This window comes from Orycteropus afer, unplaced genomic scaffold (genome assembly GCF_000298275.1).
Source record: "Orycteropus afer afer isolate SDZICR_OR568_19922 unplaced genomic scaffold, OryAfe1.0 scaffold00354, whole genome shotgun sequence".
Classification (NCBI taxonomy): domain Eukaryota; kingdom Metazoa; phylum Chordata; class Mammalia; order Tubulidentata; family Orycteropodidae; genus Orycteropus; species Orycteropus afer.
The window spans coordinates 1015277-1038441 of NW_006921941.1; the positions used below are offsets into that span (position 1 = coordinate 1015277).

The 23165-nt window shown below is 49.9% G+C and overlaps 2 protein-coding genes across 2 annotated transcripts in view; both read right to left on the bottom strand.

Moving 5' to 3' along the window:
• The window catches only part of SFXN5 (sideroflexin 5), a 144115-nt gene extending 136605 nt beyond the window's left edge, over positions 1 to 7510 (bottom strand). Inside the window, exon 1 of the mRNA XM_007952605.2 lies at positions 7409 to 7510. Coding sequence (XP_007950796.1) covers positions 7409 to 7510 — 102 coding nt within the window. The remainder of the gene's footprint in view (positions 1 to 7408) is intronic.
• Positions 7511 to 12171: 4661 nt separating this feature from the next.
• Positions 12172 to 23165, bottom strand: part of RAB11FIP5 (RAB11 family interacting protein 5) — a 50655-nt gene continuing 39661 nt past the window's right edge. Inside the window, exons 4-6 of the mRNA XM_042782516.1 lie at positions 16451 to 18481; positions 12631 to 12820; positions 12172 to 12375 (exon numbers count right to left, since the gene is read on the bottom strand). Of these exons, the coding sequence (XP_042638450.1) occupies positions 12172 to 12375; positions 12631 to 12820; positions 16451 to 18481 (2425 nt within the window). The remainder of the gene's footprint in view (positions 12376 to 12630; positions 12821 to 16450; positions 18482 to 23165) is intronic.

Sequence of the window (23165 nt, forward strand, 5' to 3'; positions counted from 1 at the left end):
TTACAGACTTTATGAACACCCAGTAGGCAAAGAAAATAAGGGAACTGTAACAAAATGTCTAGATTGGTGAATCCACACAAAGGGTACATGGAAGTTCTCTGTACTATTCTTGCAACTTATCTGTAAAACTGAGAGTGCTTCCAAGTAAAAAGTGAAAACTTCTATTTTAAGAGAAGCTAGAGGAAAATAACATTCAAATGTTAATAGTCCCTAGGTAACAGGGATATGGCTAATTTTTATTTCTATAGCTTCTGAATTGTATACCACGAATATATAGTTTCTAAAAGTAAAAAATTACCACTGTGTATAATATACAGAGGTAATTTTCTATTTTAAAATACAGATTTAAATTAAAATACAAATTGGTATATTACATGATTATAAGACCCTGAAGGACAGATGTGAGCTGTCAGACATTCCTTCTGTATCCTGTTGGCACCTGGTCTAGTGTTACACACTTAGTAGGAGCTGCACATATACGCCTGCCGTGGGAATGAATGAGTGGGCGGGTAGGCAGCCGACAGGCCTTGAGGCTTCCTAGAGGAGGTGGAGCTCAAACTGGGCATCAAAGGGAGGGTAAGCTTTGAACAGGATAGCAGTATGACAGCAGTCCAAGAAGACAAGAAGATTAGCAAGGGCAGAGGTGGACTGAGAGAAGAATGGTCTGAGTCAAGCAGCTTCCTGGAGATGGTTCAATGGGAACTTCTAGCCTCTGATTGACTCTGCAGGTTGGCACTATCTTGGTCCTGACCCAGCTCCGCTCAGCCTTCTTATGTCACTCTCTGCCACTGCCAGAGAGAGAGTCCGTTAAAGCTCTTCGCTCCACAGACAACTACAAATCCCTACAGAGCTAGGCTCAGGGAATACCACAATGAACAAGTCCTCAAGGAGCTCAGACTACATCAAGAGAGACAAATAAGTAAACAAATAACTACAAAACACTGTGATCAGTGTTTAACGAGGCATCGCAAAGTGCAGTGGGGACACATAGATAATTTCTACCTAGAGTGAAATGAGAAGCCTTCTCAGAGCAAGAGGAGATGGGTCAGGGAGCTGGATGAGTTTGCCAAACAGAAAAGAGTATAAGAAAATCTTGAAGACATGAATGCTGGGATCAGAAACAGCACTAGACTCTATGGTCTATTCATTCATTTATCAAACAGCTATTGAAGATCTACTGTACACCCAGCACTGTGCCACATCCTGGGGAGACAGCAATGCTGACTGATTATGGAGAACGAGGAAGCACAAAGAATCATGGATAACTCCCAGATTTCTAGTTAGACGTTAATGCTCATTAGCCAGGATAAGGAAACCAGAGCCAGAGTTGATTTAGTGGAAAGCAAGATAAAAATTCTCTGTTGGTCATATAACTTTTCAATAAACATTTGGAAATATAGGCCTGAGATTCAAGCAAGGGTTTTGAGATGGAGATGCTAAGTACACATGACAGTGGCCTAGTCCAATCAGCCTAAGATTACCAGGAACAAACCTACTGGCTGACAGTCAGGTTTCCTGATTCATTGCAATGAGAAGGGCCACACGCCAGAGGAACTGGGGAACCTCATCAAACTGTGAAAGGTGGAGTCAAACGTAAGCCAATCAGTGCTTTTATTGGCTCAAAGCAAAGCAGGGCTGTGGGGACAAAGTTCTAAAGTTAGAGGTAGATGCAAGGTCTTGCTTCCCTGGAAACTATAAAGCTAAGATAAACATGAATGCTATGTCCAGAAACCCCTTAGTCAAAGGCAAGAGGAGTGTGTTTCACTCCTACCGATATGACTTCAGACAGCAAAGTTTCTCGTAATCTATGATTTTAGAGAATGAGATTTTTCAGTGAATAAGAAAAAGTGGTCACTAAAAGAAAGGAAGGAATTCTGGTAGCATAGTACCTAAGGCACTTGACTGCTAACCAGAAGGCTGGTGGTTCAAACCCACCGGCCACTCCTTGGAAGGAAGGTTGGGCAATGTACTTCCGTAGTGATACTGTCTCAGAAACCCACAGTGGGGTCATTATGAGTTGGGTCGGACTTGACAGCACATAACAACAACAGAAGGGAGTTGTTATGACATTTTATGACTGCAATGGGTCCTTGAAGAAACCTTTCTTTGCATTTGGCTTTATTTGGTCTTTCCACCCAACCTGATGAATGACAGGAAGATTTGTAGTTTCTACAGCTGAGTTACTTTTTACTTTCTCAATAGTTTAAAATGTATGTTGTGGTCCCTGCCCCTCTCAGCTCTATCTTTACCCAAGCAAAATGTCACTGAATTTTTACCTCCCCTTTTTCTTTACTGAATGAATCAGCCAAGTGCTTCCCTCTCTTTTCCTTCACTAAAGAGGGAGCCAGCTAATTCTCAGCAAGGGCTGCAGGCCTGCAGTAGTGAGCTGCCTTCCTACCTCCAGCGCTTGGCCTCAGGCCTGGCTCCGCTCCCTACAGGCAGGCCTTAGAGGAATACAAGCCTTGAGGGCCTCTAAATTGTTGCTCTGCCCAATTAGGAATAAAATACTCACTGAACCTATGGCCCAAAGGCAGAAAGGCTGGAGTAGCCCAGTAGTCCGCAACCTCATCTGCACCTTGGAATCACTTCCACCCAGACTAATTCTATTGGTCTACAATGGGCTCCAGGCATCAGTACTTTTTTTTTCTTTTTTTAACTTTCCATGTGATTCTAATATGCAGCCTGGATTGAGAGCCACTGGACTAGCAGGTGTTGACACTGTCCATGGCATAAACCAGCCCCAAACTAGGTCTCACTCACTGCCATTGAGTCAATTCTGACTCATAGTGACCACTACTGAGTTTCTGAGGCAGTAAATCCTTACGGAATTAGACTGCCCCATCTTCTTTCCATAGAGTGGCTGGTAGGTTTAAACCGCCAACCTTCTAGGTAGCAAATGCCTTAGGTACTACACCCTAGGAAACAATAAAGCTCTAACCTTCAAGGCTCTTTGATTTAAAAGCTTTACTTTAAGCAAATACAGGAGCTCTGGTGGTACAGTGGGTAAGACATTTGGCTGCTAACCAGAAGGTTAGCAGTTCAAACCCCAGCCACTCTATGGGAGGAAGATGAGGCAATCTACTTCTATAAAGACTGACAGTGTTAGAAACCCAATGAGGGTCATTGTGAGTTGGAATCGACTTGATAGCAGTAGTGGGTTTTTTTTTTGGTTTTTTTTTTTTTTTGGTTTTCAGGCAAATGGTATGAGGAGATTCCCCACTGCCTCTGGACTCTCATCTCAGCTCACACAACTTCTCAGCCTTGAAGGGAACTGCTCATTTTCCTGCCCAGCAAGTTCTCTGTACCCCAGAGGGAGCTCTGGGCAACCTTCTGCTCTGCTGCAATAGGCTGCAGTTGATTCTGGAACCCAGCGCACACATAACACACTCATAGTGCCAGTCATTTTAGCAAAAAGAACAAGGACATTTATTTTAAAAATAAATAAACAATGCTTATTTCTGGCTAGACTGAAGCATGAGTGTGTGTTTCTTGTCTGGTGCTGAAGAGAAGTAAAGAGCCAGGTCAGGAAAGGAAATAAGAAGAAAAGAGAGGGGAAGAGAAAGTAAAATCAGGTCTCAGAGGTTGCCTGGGTGCTATCTTATCTTTCTGCCTTTCACTAGGCAGATGGAGTAGTGGTTAAAGGCATGAACTGTGAGTTTAAAGATAAAACAGGGGCTAGAACAAAACCAAACCAAAACAAAAAAGCTCATGCCATTAAGTCAATTTAGCCTCATAGTGACCCACATATGATTTCCAAGGTTGTAAATCTTTACAGATGCAGACTGCCTCATCTAGAAAAATGGTCACCAATGGGCCTATCAAGGCAGGCTGTCCTTCCCCACCCTCTGATGCTGCTCAGTCCTCTTCCCCCCATCCCTTTCATCTGTATATGTACAGGGCAGCAGGGAGCGAGGGGCTGGGGAGGGAACCCTTGAAAGATGAAAGGAAGAAGGGGTCATTAGGTACTCTGGGGAGTAAGGAAAGACCTTGGTGTCAGTTGGGAAATAAAGGTGGTATACTAGGCATGGGCTCTGGGATTGGTTCCTAGATTAAGAAGCAGCCTTCTATCAGGCCAGCACAGGGCACAGGCTCACTGTATGCCAGGCTCAGGACAGGACCCAGAGACACGAGCTGAGCCTGTGTCAAGCCTATACTTTATGGCAGATCTCTGTGTCTAGATGTATCTCCTTAGAGACCCTTCCACTCTGAGGTCTCTCAGGGTTGAAGAACCTTACAGTGTCATACTTGTTTTCACTTAGTTGCAATTTTACAAGACCCCTAAGGGACAGTTTGGAGAAACACTGGTCCACCTCCCCAATCACAACCTCTTAAAAGAATTCAAGTCCATATCTGAAATATCTGCAGAATAATCATTTATTCAACAAATATTAAGCATCTCTTAAGTGCCCAGCACTGTGCTGAGCCCTGGAGAGTCAAAGGGGAGTAAAGGAACACACAGTTTGTGCTTCCATGGAACCTATGGTTGAGAGGGGAGACAGAAGGCAATAAAATGATTACCCAAAATCAGTATACAATGAAATAGGTGACACAATCAAGGAACTTGACGTGGGATGGGTAGGAGAATGCCTTGGGAGGAAGTGATACTACGTGGAGACATCAGGGATGAGCTGGAACGAGGACAAGAATTAGAGGCAGGGGAAGAGATGGTGTTCCAGGCAAATGGCCCAAAACAAACCAAAATCAAACATACTGCCATTGATTCTGACACATAGCAACCCTACAGAACAGAGCAAAACTGCCCCATAGGGTTTTCAAGGCTATAAATTGTTACAGAGCAGACTGCCACATCTTTCTTCCACAGGTTCAAACTGCTGACAATTCAGTTAGCAGCCAAGTTAAACACTGTGTCACCAGGGCTCCACAAATGGTACAGTTGTAAGAAAGAACACCATGAGCTCAGGAGGCCAAAAGGCAGCCAGTGTAGTGGGACCAAGGGAGTGGGCAAGTAGTTCCAGGAAGACAGTCAGAAGGGGCTGGGCCATGCAGGCTTTGGAGGCCACCTTCAGAAGTGAGGTCTTTATCTCAGAAGTAGGGGAAGCCACTGAAAGGTGTTTAAGCAGGGAGAGTGGGGGTTAAGTCATGTGATCTGACCTGCACTATTGGGACTCTGCCATGTGGAAGAGGAAGGGATTGGATGTGGGCCCGACTGGAAGCAGAGGATCTGTTGGGGGGCTTCTGCGGGGGTCCAGGAGATAGATAAAGGGGTTTGGTCTAGGGCTATAGCAGTGGAGGTGGGTAGATTTGAGAGCTGTTTAAGAGGTGCAATCACTGGGCCTCCAGTTGTATTTTGAGGCAGGGAAGTATATAAGTTACTACCAGGTTGCTGACTCCAGCAGTTAGGTGGCTGGTTGGGCTGCTTACAGAGCCAAGGAGCACTGTGGGAGGAGCAGGTTTGAGGTAAAGAGAAGTTCCTTAACATGGATGAATCACATGCACTATGCTTTATGCTGGTCACTATGCTGGAAAGGGGGAACTTCAAAAGCAAATACAACAAATACAACAAAGAGCAGTGCCCAAAGTAGGTAGCAGCAGTGGCTGCAGAAGCAGAGTAGCCTCAAATCTGCATTTTTTTAAAGCTATCAGGAGGTCCTCTGTAAATGTTTGTTGGTAACTGAATGTCCCAAATGTCATGCACAGGTAACAAGCACTGGAAGAGCAGCCCTAACCCACAAATCTTTACTCAGTACATCTATGTGCCTATCCCAAGGAAAGACCCCCACAAGGGAAGGGCCAGACCAGTCGTTTCTCTCAAAAGGTATATACTGGGGTTGAGGAGACCCAGTAACCAAACAGCAAATAATTAGAGGACCACAAAGCAAACTTTAAGTAAAGCCTGGGCTAAGAGGCTCTCACTTAGGGTGGCGAAAGAGGTGGACTGCAACCTGATAGGACGTGGGGGTTAACTCATGAGGGAAGAAGGCAGAGTTTTCCTAAAGAGGGGGACCTTACTGAGCCTTGAAGAATGAGAATGTCTGGAGGGTGGGATGGAGGGGGTGCCAACGAAGGTTCACTCAAGTAAGTCGAGGCGGGGGGGGGGGGGGGGAGGGGGCCGGGGGGGGGGGGGGGGAGAGGGCTTGACAGTATGGCCCTTGGTGGCAACCTACACTGGCGGGAAGATTCCAGTCTCAACTCAGATGCCTACATGCTGAGGCAGTTTCTTTTTAAAAGAAATTAAAGTTCTATTTTAAAACAGCAGGCCATTTTCTCAGAAGGCTCTGGAGCGCAGCTCTTTATTACTGAAGCTCCGGGCACCACTTCGCTCGAATTCCCTCCCCCCCTACACACACACACACACACACACACACACCGTCGCACCGACCTTTGCACAATTTCTTCTCTTCCAGTAAACTTCCTTCTGTTCGCTTCCGCTGCCACCCAGCCCCAGTAAAGCCCTCGGCTCACTCAGACGCATCTCTTTTGCCCTTTTCCTAATGAAGTCCATTTCCTCAGCGCTGGAAGCTGCGAGTATCCGAGGTTCCGGGAACCTTCCTCCCGGCCTCCTGGCTCCCTGGCCGGAGCAGCACTTCCTGGCTGCAGAGTCCATCCCTGTCTTCGTTAGTGACGCCCTGTCGGGGGTCCCGGAGGAAGGACCACTGTTACTGTGCCCTGAAGAGCCTGAGCGGGTCTAGGCTGGGCGGACTCCCGGCCGCGGACCCTCCGAGGGGCCGGCCGGTGGCCCAGGAATGACACAGCGTTTCCTCCGCACCCAGGGCTCTCCCGGTACATCCAGCTAGCTCCTTCCCCGGCAGGGTGCCACATGGCCGACTGGCTGCGTCAGGGAATCCTAAGCCGGAGGGGACGGGACGCTCGACCACTGGCACCCCTAAGGACATGGCCCTGACCCACCACCCTCTGTGGACCCTACTTGGGGTCGAAGGCTAGGAGCATGACCGCTAGGCGCAGATGCTGCCCCACGGTTCCACCAGTAAGTAGCTCGGAAAGAATGTCAGTCCGTATTGAGAGGAAAAAGTTACAAGGCGTCTCAGCCACGCCAACTTCTCTTCCAAAGCTGTACTCGAACTTTACGCCCACAGTGAGCAGACGCACAGCACACAGCGACCCTACAGAAGCTTCTCTGACTCGGGAGCCCGGAATCCCGGCCCCGCCAGCAGGGGCCAATCACAGAGCGCCTCGGGCTGTAACGGCTACAGGGTGCAGGTAGCCAGGGAGTGACGGCGCCACACGCCAATAGAGAACCAAGGTGGGAGTCCTCGCCACACCACTGACCAATAAGAAAGGGACGGCTGTGGCTGCAGTTCCCCCAGGCAGTAGCTGCAAGCTCTAGTGGCTGCGGGTCGGAGACCCTAGGGCTAAAGGGACTTTGAAAGGAGTTTGCTCGCCTTCACTGTGCCACCCGCCGACCCTTAGCCCACACCTCGGTCCTCACCTGCTGAAAGCGAGGCTTGCCCAGCTGGAAAGGAGGTGCATCACTCGAGGTGTTCGCGGCACTAGCCGCTGCCGCCGATGCTGTAGTCGCTGTATCCGCCATGGCCAATGACGCCCGCAATCTCCGGCCCTTTTAAAATGTCCCTCCTCGGCCCCCGCCACAGCTGCCGCTCCCGATTGGCCATAAGCAACCGCAGCGAGCAGGAAGCGCAAGGGGTTGTGGGGAGTGTAGTTTTTCATGTCACGGAGCTTGACGATCCCGAACTGCGGAGAGATGGATCTGCACCGGCGAGGTCTCGGTTTCCGCCCCCAGTTTTGCTGGATCTGGCAGTCCGGAAAGGGTGTGCACTTGCAACTCTAAGATCTCGACAGAGGGCCACGGAGCAGACCCCTCGCTGCTCACCTGCCCCTAGAAGTTGGAGTTGTTGCCATAGACGTCATTCTCGAAGCTGTAGCCCAGAAGGGCCCCCCGATCCAAGCGGGCCTGATAGGGGGCCAGACGAACAAGGCAGAGTAAGGTTAATCTCGGAAGGCTTTCTGCAAGGAGTTACTTGCACTGCGATGGTTTCGTGCAGGTTCATCTGCCGTCACCCGGCCCCCTATACTCTCCAATCACCCAGACTCTCAGTTTCTGGAGCATCCAATGCCGGCCCTTGAACATTCTGTACCCTTTGCCTAGAAGACTATTAACTTTTTATCTTACCCTAACGCTTGCTTTCTTTCTGGCTTCGGCCTAAACATTGTATTTCACTAGATCCACCGCCCTACGTCCACAAAATTCGTTACATATTCTGGTTGTTGTTGTTTTGTGCCGTGGAGTGGGCCCCGACTCATAGTGACCCTTCCTTGGGTTTCCGAGGCAGTCACACTACCTAAGTAGATTGCCCAACCTTCCTTCCGAGGAGTGGCTGGTGGGTTTGAACCTCCAGCCTTGTCAGCCTGATCACCGGTGGCGTAGTGCCCAAGGCATTTGACTGCTAACCAGAAGGCTGGTGGTTCAAACCCACTAGACAATCCTGGAAAGGATGGCTGGGCAGCCGGGGAAACCAAAGGAGAGGTCACTATGAGTGGAATCCACTCCACCACAGTGAGTTTGGCTTTGGTTTCTGCATTAATATTAAGGAGCTCTGGTGGTGTAGTGGATAAGGCACTTGACTGCTAACAAAGTGGTTCAAACCCACCAACTGCTCCACAGAAGACTAGGTGATCTACTTCGGTAAATAATTACAGCCTTGGAAACCCAATGGGGGTCGCTATGAGTTGGAAACTACTCGATGGCAGTTGAGTTTGTTTTTTGGTTTACATTTATATTTATGGTTTTGTATGTATCTTTCCTACTGTTAAGAACTGGTAGTGTAGTGCCTAAGGCACTTGACTGCTAACCAGAAGGCTGGTGGTTCAAACCCACCAGCCACTCCTTGGAAGGAAGGTTGGGCAATCTACTTCCATAGTGATACTGCCTCGGAAACCCATGGAGGGGTGGCTATGAGTCGGGTCCAACTCGTCGGCACATAACAACACTGTTAAGAGCAGGGGCTGTGATTTTGATTCACTGTTAAGTCCTCAGGGCCAGGTTTAGGGGCATTCACAGTAGGGACTGAAGTATTTGTGAGTTAAACCGTGGAGTCTTAGGAACTCTGGCAGCCTCCAACTGCTTTGGCCAACCAAGACGGATCTCCCTCTCCAGCCTAATTCCTGAGCAGGAAGAGAAGTGGGGGTGGAGGGCTCAGTAGCACTCATCAAGCACTTTATACAAGGATTTAGATGAGTTCTGCATATTGTAGAGTAAGGTGCTGCCAGTACCAATAGTGAAAACACACTTGAGCAGAACAGAGTTGAAGATCTTCACCTGAACTATCCGGTCAATGAGCCAGACAGGATAGGACAGCTTTCTACTTCAATGAGGACAGAGAAATACTTGGTCTTACCCCTAGCGAATCTCACTTTGGGTTACCTTAATCTCATGGTAAGGTGCAGGGTGGTTCATGCCTCCTCATGTTTTTGGGCACCACATGATCTGTAGTAGTGTGAGTTCCTCATCCACTAATGGCTGAACCACAGAAACATACTTTTCTTAAAGCTGGATTGAAATTCCAGCTAGCCATAAAAACAATTACTATATTGGATTTTTCTCTTCCCCTACTAGACTAAGTCATTTGAGAATAGGAATCACATCTTATGTCTTCTATATTCTCCCACAGTACCCAACAAATGTACCCATAAATAGATGGCCAATATATCTGTGTATCTTGAGAGTGAGAAAAACCTGAATATAGTCTCCTGGACAACACTGTGTGCTGCCCCTGATGTTAGGGCAGGGGTGGTGTCAGTCAAGAACTTCCCCATCTTGATTTAAGGCTGCCTTCCTCCATAGGAGCTCTGGTGGAGCAGTGAGTGGTTAAAGCATCAGGCTGCTAACCAAAAGGGCAGTGGTTTGAACCCACCAGACACTTTGCAGAAAAAAGGCGAGGCAGTCTTCCTGTGAAGATTTGCAGCCTTGGAAGAGTATGGAGTTCTACTCTGATCTACAGGGTCGCTATGAGCCAGAATTGACTTAGGTTGGGTTGGGTTGGGTTTTTGGTGGTTCATTACCCCACCCCCACCCCCACTAGAAGCCTCTCTCACTTGCTTATTCCAAAACAGGAACACAACAGAGCCACCTGCAGTATGTGAACTTTTTATTCTTCATAAAGTGCTCAAAACATGAAGAACAAGCTCTTTAGAAACAGGAGTTACAACCAGGAAGACAAACAGCAAAGCAGATCTATGCCTGCTCCTCTCCTCTCCTCTCCTCACCCCCCCCCCCCCCCCCACCCCACTTTTAGCTCTCTTCCAACTTGAAGCCAGGAACAGATACACTAAACAAGAACCTTGAGCTTCAAGTCAAAATCTTTTAGGAAGACATCCCTGCCCTGGGCATGCTGCAGGCCCATGGTCCAAAATATCTGGAAAATCAGAGGGCTGGGGCTGAGTAGAGTACCTCAGCCTTCTTAATCTTACAGTAGGAATATGGAAGTATGCCTGGTAAGGGGATGCCTAGCAGGAGAGTGACCCCTCCAGTAGAGACACTTTTCCAATCCCCAATGGCTCCCCAAAACACATGACTGAAGTCCTGGGCACCTGTATTTTTCTCAGCTTTGATGAGTGGTCCTTACGGGGCTTTCTCCCTTGTATACAGCTCCTCTGTTCCATTCTGAAGGAAGAGAGACATCACCCACCCAGAGCACACCTCCTCCCAAGGCTGTAAAAGTGACCCATGGGTCCTCTCCAAAGAGGGGATCCCAGAGGAGCTCTCATTTCCTCACTGGGTCAAAGCATCCTCCTTCAGCACCTCCTTGGCCCACCACACTTAATAAAATAGGGTGCCCCAAGCCTGCAGATGCCCTGGGGAAGCCTGGCATGCTTTCTGCAAGCAAACAGGGGACTAGGCCAAAGGACTGACACTTAATTTCAAAGGGCACTGCAGGTAAGGCAGGCAAGGCCAAGGGGCAGGAGAGACAGCTGGGGCAGCAGCAGCTCAGTGGATGGATGGGAGGGCAACAAAAGGTCTTCCTAGGTATAGGTCTGTCTCCCAAAGGCAGAGTGGGACCTCCCACTTCCAGAATGTAGCTTTTATCCCAGGACTCTCTTAATTGGGCTGAAGAAGCAGGGGAAGAAGGCAGGGAGGTTGAGAGAGCTGCAACAGCTTAGCCAGACTCTTAAATGGAATTAACTCAAAGGGGAGGGGAAGAGAGTACACAGTGTTGCCTCTATCCTCCACTCCCATTCCTGAGCCCTGACAGATTCATGCCCACAGTGTGCTCAACAGGGAGGGGAGGGAATGCCAAATAGGAGGGGCTCCTGACCCCTCTCACAAAAGGCACATTTTAACTGATTCCAAAATTTCAAACCCTGCAGTAGCACAGAGTTTGGGCATCTGGATGGGCAACAACAACAACAGAGACTGAGGCTTGAACGCAAAAATATAAGCAGCCCAAAGCTCTGAGCCACGGAGGGGCCCACACCCTGGAGTGAGTGAGAACTCAAACAGTCAGAAGGGGCTCTCACCCCACTTGCCCCTAAACTCACACATGCCCACATGACACTCAATGGAAGGTCTGAAGAGGCAGGGAGGAGCCTGCAGAGCGCACATCATCCGCACTACTCTTGCTCCTCAAACAACTAGTAACAGAAACAGACTCAGGACAGGGGAGAGACTAGACTTGACCTCGCAGGTTACTTGCCTGCACTAGAATGTATGCGAGGCTGAAGAGTAGGTGGCCTGGTTGCCCAGACATCACAAACAAATGGGCAGCTTGGTCCCTGCCCCAGCCCTGTAACACTGGGAGCCCATCCTGGGGCTGAAGGGAGATGAAGGTGAGGGTTTGGTGGTGGGAAGAAGTGGCTGAGCATCCTTGGGGGACATCAAGTGTGTGTCAACAACCAGTCTCACCCCAGATACCATGTCACACTGCTCCAGCTTGAAGATTAAATTCCTTGTTTCAACTCCCTGAAGCTCTCAAAGCTAAGGGGTATGAAAATAGGCAGGTGGGAAGGACCCAGGGCTCCTGGAGATATACAAGTTGTACATGGAACCTGGTGCCCTCTAACCAGAGCCCAAAGGGCATCCTTCCAGCAGCTCTGGTCAAGGCAGGAGGGAGAGGGAAGCAAGGGGTGATGAGGACACTGCACCCTGCCCCAGAGTAGAGTGCGCTCAGCAGAAGGGAGGAGGGCTGAGCCCTGTTTGGGGTCCATGCCAGCCCTCCCAGGGGTAGGGAGGAAGGGTTACTTGGGGGGAACAGTGGGAATCTGCAGCAGTGTGGGTGAAGTCTCCATGATGCGCACCAGCAGCCGGTCAATGTAGCTCTCCAGCTCCTGCACATGCTCATCCCGCAGACTCAGCTCCCGCTCCCGCTGCAGGAGCAGGCCAATCAGCTCATCGTGCGTCAGGTGGTAGTACTTGGCCGACTGGTCCAGCACACCTGAGTCCTGAAGCCAGACGGAGAGTGAGAAGGGCAGTCCCAGGGCAGCCCTGAGCCTGCTAGCCACCACCCCAGTTCCATCACCACTGGTTCCCAGAGCTGCCTCTGTCTCCAATGCCAGAGATGGCTGATTGGCTTCAAGACTTCTGGAGTGTCCTAAAGCCTCCTCCTTGCTCCAACCTCCCCTGCACCCTCCCCAGGGCTCTCCCCACAGCACCACAGGTTTTGGTCTGATGCCCCTCAGAATCCTGCAGAGCCTTACCTTCAGCTTCTTGGCTTCCACAGCCTGGCCAACCTGGGGGGCGGGAGCCACAGGCTGAACACTGCCAGATGTGACTGTTTTGAGCTTCTCCAGACCGCTGCTCAGGGCTGTGCTCAGACTGGAGCGAGGAGGCTTCCTGTCAGGGCTACCCTCCACAGAGGCAGCACTGAGGGGCTTCACAGGGTGGGGACTGTGAAGGCAGACGAGAGATGATTCATGGGGCGGGATGAGAAACACAAGAAAAAGTAGGGCCACCTTCTCTGCAGAGCTTCCAAATCTGCTAGCAAAAGCCAGTCTACTTGGCGGTGGCTACTCCTATAATTAAGATTTCCAGGGCAGCTGTACACAGCACTCTTCAGCAATACTTCTCCCTTCCTTCACAATCCTCCTCAACCCTCACCACCTGCCCAGTTCACTCTCTCCGATGACCCTGCCCCTTCACAGAGAAAGCAGAGGCCATCCTACAGACGTCTTCTGCACCTACACCCAGTCTTTGACAGAGATACCTCCTCCCTCTATCTCCCCTCCCTCCTCTTCTATACTGTAAATGTTCTCTAGGGTGACCAACCATCCTTAGAATTGTGGCGTTTCCCAGGCCATAGGACTTTCAACAGTAAAACCCTGAATCACCTGGGCAAACCAGGAAGGTGGGCCACCTATCTCACTCCCTACCAGTTGCTTCCCATCAGTATTTAAACAAGCCTGAGAAACCCTTCCATGACCGTGTATACTCATTCTAGTTACCACCCTCAGTTGTTACTTTCTCTCCTTTCTCACACAAGCTTTCACACAGTATGTGGACTCCATTCTGTCTCTCATTTCTTACCTTTCATTGACTGCTCAGCCCATTAAACAAAGACATCATCCCCTACCAGCCACCAAAAGTGTTCCTGCTGAGGTCACCAAAACCTGCTGGTGTTCACCTCACTGACTCCTCTGTGGAGCTGACACTCAACAACTATTCATTCCTTCTTTCAAGCTGTTCTCTTTTCCACCTTTGTTTACATGACATCACTCTGGTTTTCTGACCTGACAGCCCTTTCTCAGTCTCAGTTGCTAGTCTGCCCTTGTGGTCTCTCCTCTCCACCTCCTTGGTTCCTACCACTTCCTGATCTCCACCTCCTCCGCAGATCTTACCCCTGAGCTCTAGACCCACATAGATAATTGTGAGCTCTCCCTTTCCACCTGCGGGCCACCTCAGGGGTGTCACATTCTCCTCCCTGCCTGCCCTTCCTCCTGTGTCCCCATGGCTGTGGGTGGTACCATTAGCTGACATGGCTCCAATCAGAAACCTAAAGCTTCTCTGACTCCTTTCCTTTAGCCTCAATGCTAACAGTCAAACCCTGCTACTTTTCTACCTTCTCTCAAATTGTCCTCTCCTCTCCAAGCCAGTGCTAGCTAAACCTTCCTTCCAGCCTCAGTGGCAAAGCCTCTCCTCCATGCTAGTCTTGCCTACCTCCAACCAGTTCCCCATTCTGAAGCTGGATAATAATCTTGGGCCTCTCTAAGGATCAAAAGTCCTTTAACAACTCTCATTTGGGTGGGATCAAGGTAAGAAAACACAAACCTTACACAATCTAGCCACCTCCTCCAGGAATCCTCCTGGATTGTCCTAGATCAACTACAGTGACCCTCTTCTGGGATCCTCCAGAACCCTGTACCTGTGACAATTACCCAAGCATTGTGCCCTCAAATCAACTGACCTGTTTCTAGGGTGTCTCTTGCAAATGTACACCTACTTCACAGAGGAAATTCACCATTCAGGGACAGCAAGCAAATCGGCTTACTCTAAGGCCCTGAGCTCCACTGAAGGAAAGCTTACCCAGGATCCAGAGAAGCCAGCTCTGTAACTCAAGACAGAACTGTGGGTTCCTCACAAATCAGGAGGCGTGGCCCAGTTTGGGACCGACAGCAGGGAAAAGAATGTAATTCTGTCCCTTCCTCCCACCTAGGAGTTTGTATTAAGGATAGGAGTATGAAAACAGCTCTATTGCTACCTATGGGTTGTGCAGGGGTGAGGGACGGCCAGTGTGGCATAAACGCACCCTGAATAAGGAGCCAGGAATCTTAGACTCTGGGTCTAATCGCCCTCGTACAATGAGGGATGCTGCAGCTCTTGTTGACCCCATTTTCTCATCTGAGAAATAGGGATCGCTCTATTAGCATAGTGGCTAAGGCACGTGACTGCTAACCAGAAGGCTGGCAGTTCAAACCCACCAGCCACTCCTCGGAAGGAAGGTTGGGCAATCCTACTTCCGTAGTGATACTGCCTCGGAAACTCAAGGAGGGGTCGCTACAAGTCAGGGCTGACTCGACGGCACATAACAACAACAACAACTATTTGGGACTGGTGTAAAAATCACACCAAGTACAGACATGAAGTCAGCTCTGAAGAGAATAAAATTTAAAGAATGGCAAGTATAATTAGAAGTGGTGCTGGGGTACAGAAGACTCAGCTGCACACACCACAAGGAAGCCATACTCACCAGGTCCCTCCTCCTACCCCTCACCTCAGGAACAGTACCACCACCAGCTACTGGAACACAAGCTTGAGGGTACCCCAGGTACTCCCCTCCTGCCCTCTTCTCATATATCAGCACTGGCTGCCTTGGGGGTTCCCTTCCAAGTTCACTTCTGTCTCCTCCCTGGACTGGGAATGCCTTGGGAATGTAACAGGGACTATGTGTTTCACCTCTGTTCAGTGTAGATGCTCAGTACATCTGGATGACTCAGTGTATGAGCCAGCAAGTGCTGGGGGGGCGGGCAGGGGACCTCACAGAGTCTGCCCTGCTCTCCAAACCCACGCTGTGCTCTGGTCATCAGGGCTAGCAGCCAGCTTGGCTCCCCACCCTTCTCCACTCCAGAGCATTATCATCCCTCTGGGCTTTGCTGCCCCTACCAAGTCACATCCCATTACCTCCCAGACCTGTGTCTGCAGACCTTAGCTCTGGTCACCCCTCACCAGCCACTTGAAGAAGTCACAGACTCATACTTCTTCCAAATCAGACCAATGCCACAGTGTCCACAGTCACTCACACAGGCATCCACTATCCACTCAACACAGTTCTAAAAGCATCAGGACCAACTCCCTGAAAGGGACAAAACACAACCTAATAAAGCACCTGATGCAGTCAGATAGCCTTTTTTTTATCTGAGGGTCACCTATATAGAATGTATTTCAGGCTTTGTTTTCTTTTCCCTCTCTAAAGGTGTTTTCAACTTTCCTTTCTGGCCTAACCACTGGTACTTCCTCTGGCTCTCTGCCTTCCCTAGTCTGCTCCCTGAGCCCGTCTGTACAAGAATTTGCAAAGAGCCAGGCAGGGCCTATGCTCCAGGGCTCCATGTTTAGCCTGTTCTCCTGCTCTGCCAGGGCCTGTCTGAGAAGTGAATCAGGCTCTGGAACATGGCCTCTAGCTGATAAGCTTCATGCAGGTGGCCTCACTCTAGGCAGCCCACAGCCAGCCAGTCCTTGGACAGTGAGTGCCTGAACACCAGAGGGGCCACAGCAGCTCTTCCCCAGCTGCATTCTCTATCCCCTGCAACTCCTCTGGTCATTCTCCAAACCCCACACTTCTGGGGCACTGTGGCCCTTCTTAGAGGCATCCTCCTTGCTTAGGATCCCAAGGAGGAAGACGTTTGAGCTGGAACCACAGAAAGCTCCTGCTGTCAAAGCCTCCATCGTCCTGCCTCCAAGGTGGAGACCCTTGCCTGCCTTCAGAAAGGAGGAAGCTGGAATGTCAACACCCTAACCTCTTTCAAGGTTTCACCCCTGCTCCAGCCCCTTCTTCCTGGGAAAAGTTCTTGGGGATGGGGAGCTCACCTGGGACTGGGCTGTGGCTTCTCAACTGGTCGTGTCTCCAAGGGCAGAAGCACAAGCAGGGAGGCTGGGGTGGCTGCAGCGTGGTCCTCCCCAAGTGGGGTGGGAGAGCCCTCAGTGGGGGAGGGCTCAAAGGGTCCTGGGGGTGAGGCTGGCTCCCCCAAGGGTGGGGAGGAAGAGCCCAGGGGCGAGGCTCCAGGCAAGGAAGAGTACTGAGGGCTGACCTCCCTGTGGAGGTGGCTGGCCCAGGGTGGGAGAGGGGGTGGTAGAAATGTAGGCTCTGGAGGGGTGGGTAGCTCTTCCGGACCAGAGTGGATGGAAGATTCCATGGACCCTGGAGGGGATGTGGAAGGAAAGCTGGGGGGATCTCGGCTCCCTTGAGACAAGAAGGGGTTCAAGTTATCCTCCTCAGAGGCCCCCAAGTCAGTCTGTTGGGAGCTGACTGACAGGGGCCTAAGCCTCTCTCCTGCTAGTTCCTGGCTCTGGGGCTCAGGAGCCACATGGATGTCTTCTCTCTCTGGAGCCCCCCAGATCAGCTGACTCTGAAGAGCCAAGCTCTCTGAGTAGTAAGATGTGGGGGCAGGATCCTGAGGACAGCTAGTGGCCAGAGACAGGCAGGACTCTGGCACAGCAGGGCTGGCATCCTCCACGATGGCATCTTCCCGGGCTTGTTCACTGAGCAGGGTCTCAGAAGAATGGCCATCACACTCCGACTTTGGCTTTTCTCCCTCCTTCTTGGCCTCCTGGGGACCAAGAACTAGTGTGCTTGAGAAGGCATCTTCTCTTGTTTCTGGACCCCAGTTACTTAACCTCCCTGCAGCATTCTCTTTTGCCTCCTCTTCCTCCTCCTCTTCCTCTCGGGAAATTCCAGGTATGAAGAGACGGGGTGGCTTGGGAGGTGGCATGCTGGGCTGCAACCCCTCCTCCAACACCCTCTCGGGTTCAGGCTCTGGTTCTGACTCCTGTGGGCACAGCCTTTCACTCCCCTTGGGGCTCACGGTTTCTGGCGATTCTGGCTGCATCTGGTGAGGGGGCAGTTCATCAGACTCTCCCTGCAGAACTGGTGAGGACGACTCAGCTGCAGGAGAAATGGTAACTACATCCCAAGGCCAGGAATCACTGACTGTATTAAGCTCATGGAAAAGCTGGCTTTCACCTCCAGAGGCCTCCTTGTCTTGGCCCTCCGGGGTGTCATCTGGGCCAGGCAGCCTCTCCCACACACTGATCACTTCTGGCGAGCTGAACAGAGACGTCGTACTGTTTGCTGGACTCTGCCCTGCAATTCCTCCTGGGGCCAGTGGCTCCCTGTCTGGCTCTGTATTTGAGGCTTTGAGGTACAGCTGGGTTGATGTGTAGGGCAGGCTGGCCTCTACCAACCCGAGGGGCCCCAGGTCAGATGCACTTGTATTCTGATGGTCCAGTCCCAAGTCCACAGGCATTATGGGCTCCAACCACACGCTGCTCCCATTTCTTCCTCCTCCCTCACGGTCTCCCCGAGGCTCAGTTGCCTTCACTGTCATGGCCCTGGAGCCTGGGGTCTGCAGCCCAGTCACCTCCAGCCCCACTCCTGCAGGAGCCAGGATCTCACTCCTGGCCTCTGGACACAGCCTGCTGGCAGCAAAGACGTTGAAGGTGTCGTCCCAATCAGTCAGGGCTTTCCCTGGGGAGGCCAGGGGAGTGGGGCTGGCCTTCGAGGCACTGGGGAGAGAGGGAGCAGGTGAAGGACAGTTTAGTATTTTGAGTGCTACGAGCTCATTGAAGAAGGGGCTGCTCTGCAAGGAGGAGAGGAACGGGTTGGTGAAACCTGAGAATCCAGATGGGATGGCTTCAGGGATGGCTTCAGGGGTGGCTTCAGGGATGGCGATGGTGGAGGCAGCAGTGGCAGCAGCAGGGGAGGCCGCTGCAAAAAGGTTAGTGCTTAGCATGGGAGCAGCGGTGGGAGCAGGAGTGATGGGGGCCGGAGCACAGGGGGAGCAGGGGAGGTGGTGAGGAAGAGCAGCTGGGTCAGGTTCTACCTGAGGAGACACGTCCAGGCTGTGGAGGGAGACAAAACCATGAGCCTCCTGGTTAATGCCAAGACTGGAAACGCTCCTGCTGAATACCACCCCTCCCCACCTTGGCGGGATGGACAACCATACACACAACATGGGCTGAACTCAGGCATCCAGGACAGGGGACAGAAGAAAGACCCCCGACCCCTAACATTATTAGGTACCCCCAAGGAGAAGATTCTGGGAAGAGATAATGCAATTCTCAAATCCGCCCTGGAAAGCAATAATCCCATTTTGCAACCAGGATTCAAACCTAATCTAGTGTTCTTTCCACTACACCAAGCTGAAGATTCTACTCCACACAGGGCTTAAGCCTAAAGAACCCATCAGAAAGCCCCTCTAAAGGCAGAAAGAGGAAAGAAAATACTAGCTTCCTTAGAAGGGATAAAGAGACCAAAGACAAGTGAGGCCCACGTACTTAGGGGAACAAAGCCAACAGTGACAGAACCATGCTGGGTTCCTAGAATCTTAACTCAGAATGCTTCTACGGCCACTGCAAAACCAGGAGGTAATGAGATGGGCTGTCATCAATCAGTCAAGGTGAACCCACCCCTCTCATTTTTTGGAGGAGCAACATAAATGGCCAAGGAGGAAAATAAGAAACCAGTTAGGATGTCTACTGTCAGTATCTACACAGCACGGCACCTGGCAGGCGACACCACTCACCAAGGGCACTGGGGGGCCAGCACTGAAAGCATCCCCACTGAAGAGACAAGGGCTGGAGACCTGGCCACAAAAGCAGCAGGAGCAACAACTCTGGGTGTCACAAAGGGCCTCCCAGGGTCTCCCACACACAGATCCTGGCTTCAGGGCAGGCCCCCTCAAGAAATCGTTCAGGGCAATAAGCCTGCCCTCCCCCAAAGATAATGGAGAGCACTGCCCTCAGCTCTCCACTCCAAGGGCCCTCCCAGTAGGGAGGGCCCTGCTCCCCCTACCTTATCTACAGTGCATGGCTGACATGAGAGGTATGGGCAGGGGCAGCCTCTGAAACTGGAGCTTCTGGCTTTCCCAGGACACAGAGGCCAGAAAAAACAACGCAGGAGAAAAGGGGGCCCACATTCCAATTTTTAGCAGTTAGATGTTGGTGTCATGGGAACTTGTCTTGAGCTGGGCCCACCAGTGGCCTCGTTTTCTGCTGCCAACCCGTCTCCTTCCTCACAGCCAGTCCCTCCAGGAAAAAAAAAAAAAGTAAACAAACTTGTTGCCTTGGAGTTGGAACCGACTCATAGACACCTCTCCTTGGGTTTCCGAGGCAGTATTACTACTGAAGTAGATTGCCCAACCTTCCTTCCAGGGAGTGGCTGGTGGGTTTGAATTGCCAGCCTTCTGGTGAGCAGTCAAATGCTTTAGGCACTGCACCACCAGAGCTCCCTTCAGTCCCTCAGTCTTTGCTTTAAGATCCCAAGACCTCCATTCCTTGACCCCTAGCTGCTCCAGATACAAACAACTCTTACATATTCATCTTCTCCCCTCAACAAGCTTCTTCCCACTTCTCAGTCTCATCCCTACTACTTAAAGATTAGGAAGATGAGTTTAAAAAAATCTCATCTACTTCCCCCCTGCCCAATGTTCCCACTACCACTCAGCTCCTATGCTCACCAAATGAAGAAGATACTTAAAGAGAGAGGATCCTGGATCCAGATCCCCAAGCCTAGAAAATGCCTCTTTTCTCTTCACTCCCAGCAGACCCTTGGGTCAAGGCACACATGCCTGCCTTGGGGACAAAGAGGGTAAGGAACAACAAACCACCCATATGGGGGTCAAGATCCTGCTCTCACCCACCCCTATTAAAGCACACCCATCAATCACAGCCCAACCCCACCAACACACCATGGCCCCCAGACACAGGTCTCTCTCCCCAGCTCCCTTTAGGATGAGTGACTGGAGCAGTCTGGGGGAAGAAAACTCCATCAAAAAGCACAAAACTCTACACCCTCTCAACCCCAGCCTGGCCACCCTCTCACCCTTTCAGTCTTAGAGCAAAATGGCTGGCAGGTAGAACTGCAAGGCAGGAGACTGCGAGTCCCAGGCTAGGCTCAGCAACCTGGCCACAACCACTCCTCAGGGGCTCCCCAGAGGTGCACACAAACTCGTTGGTATGGAATCAGCAAAGGGCTCTCCCTGGAGGAAGGGACTCTAGGCTCTCAGGCTGGCAGACGTTCCTAAGTGCGGTACCTCTGAGAACATCCCGCCTGTCCCTCCTATCCAGCAACATGCTGCTCCAGGTGCAAATTCTAGAGATTCTCACTTGGAAACTTTTCCTCCTGCCCATCCTCTCCCTACCATTCTACCTAGCACGAATCAGAGACATGTCTCTGTGTGGGGCTATTTTTGCTGGCTGTCTTCCAAGGACAGGGACACCACCTTCTGCATCCTAGAGCCCGCCCTGGCACAATGCCTTCAACAAGAAGTGGGTCTTCAACGTCCACTCATCTGCTTCTCTTTTGAGATCAAATGTTTATTCTCTAGAGAAATCTTGCCTTGTACCAAATCTCCACTCTCTCTGTTACAGTTTAAACACCTTTTCCTCTCTGCCTTCTGGTAGGATGGTAAAAAAAAACAGAGGTCAAAATGTCTCTGCCCTTCATTCTTAGGGCTTTCAGGAACATTACATCAATTGGTTAAATCTGCCACTTAATGCAGGAATCACCTGTTCACTGTGACACTCTATTTCCCTTAAACACCACCATTAATCACTACTAGGCCACCTATGAGGAGCTCTGGTAGCATAGTGCCTAAGGTACTTTTTGCTAACCAGAAGGCAAAAAGCCACTCCTCGGAAGAAAGGTTGAGCAATCTACTTCCGTAGTGATACTGCCTCGGAAACCCAAGGAGGGGTCGCTATGAGTTGGATCCAACTCGACGGCACATAACAACAACAACAGGCCACCTATGCAGCAGGAGGCCAGGCTGCACCAGAAGAATGCTCTTCCTTAAGCTGAGATGAATTTGGTGCCCTTTAATTCCCACTTATTGGACCCTGGTGCCCACCCACATGTGGTAAGGGGTGGAGGAGATGCAGAGATTGCTAAAGGTCACCATAATGATACACTTGCCTCTATGTTGTACGATGTCATTGTTGTTAGGTGCCATACAGTTGCTCACAACTCATAGTGACCCTACATACAACAGAACAAAACACACTGTTTGGTCACACACCATCCTTATAATTGTTGCTATATTTGAGTGCATTGTTACAGCCACTGCGTCAAGCCATCTCCTTGAGGGTCTTCCTCTTTTTCTCTGACCCTCTACTGTACCAAGCATGATATCTTTCTCTGGGAACAGGTTCCTCCTAATAATATGTCCAAAGTATATGAGAAGTAGTCTCATCATCCTCACTTCTAAGGAACATTTTGGCTGTATTTCTTCCAAGACAGATTTATTCATTCTTCTATCAATCCATGATATACTCTATTATAGTCTTCATCAGCACCACAATTCAAATGCATCAGTTTTTCTTCAGTCTTCCATATTCACTGTCCAGCTTTTACATGCAAATGAGGGGACTAAAAATACTATTGTTTGCGTCAGGTATATCTTAGTCCTCAATCCAGCATCTTTGCTTTTTAACACTTTAAAGAGGTCTTTTGCAACAGATTTGTCCAATGCAATTTATCATTTGATTTCTTGATTGCTGCTTCCAAGGGTGTTGTAGATCCAAGTAAAACCAAACCATTGACAACTTCAATCTTTTCTCTATGTATCATGTCACTGCTTATTGGTCCATTTGTGAAGATTTTTGTTTTCTTTATGTTGAAGTATAATCCATACTGAAGGTTGTAGTCTTTGATCTTCAATAAGTGCTTCAAATCCTCTTTGCTTTCAGCAAGCAAGTAATGTCATCTGTATATTGCAGGTTGTTAATGAATCTTCCTCCAATCCTGATGCCACATATCTCTTCCTATAGTCCAATATCTTGGATTATTTGCTCAGCATACAAATTAAATAAGTATGGTGTAAAGATACAACCCCGACACACAACTTTCCTGATTTTAAACCATGCAGTATCCTCTTGTTCTATTTGAATGGCTGACTCTTGGCTTATGAACAAGTTCCTCATGAGTGCAATGAAATGTTCTGGAATTTCAAATCTTTGCAATGCTATCCATAATTTGTAATGAGCCACACAGTTGAATGCCTTTGCATGCATAGCCAATAAAACATAGGTAAACATCTTTTTGGTATTCTCTGCTTTCAGCCAAGGTCCATCTTCCACCTGATACCAACAATGATACTGCTTGTTCCACATCCTCTTCTGAGTTCAGCCTGAATTTCTGGCAGTTACTAGTTGATGTATTGCTGCAACCATTTTTAAATTATCTTCAGTATAATTTTATTTGCATGTGATATTAATGGTATTATTTGATAATTTCCTCATTCTGTTGTATCACCATTCTTTGGAATGGGCACAAATATGGATCTCTTTCAGTCAGTTGGCCAAGTAACTGTCTTCCGAATTTCTTGGCATAGATGAGTGAGCATACAGTATTGCATCTGTGCATAGTGGCTAAGACACTTGCCTGCTAACCAGACGGCTGGCGGTTCAAACCCACCAGCCACTCCTCGGGAGGAAGGTTGGGCAATCCTACTTCCATAGTGATACTGCCTCGGAAACCCAAGGAGGGGTCACTATGAGTCGGGGCCGACTCGATGGCAAAAAACAA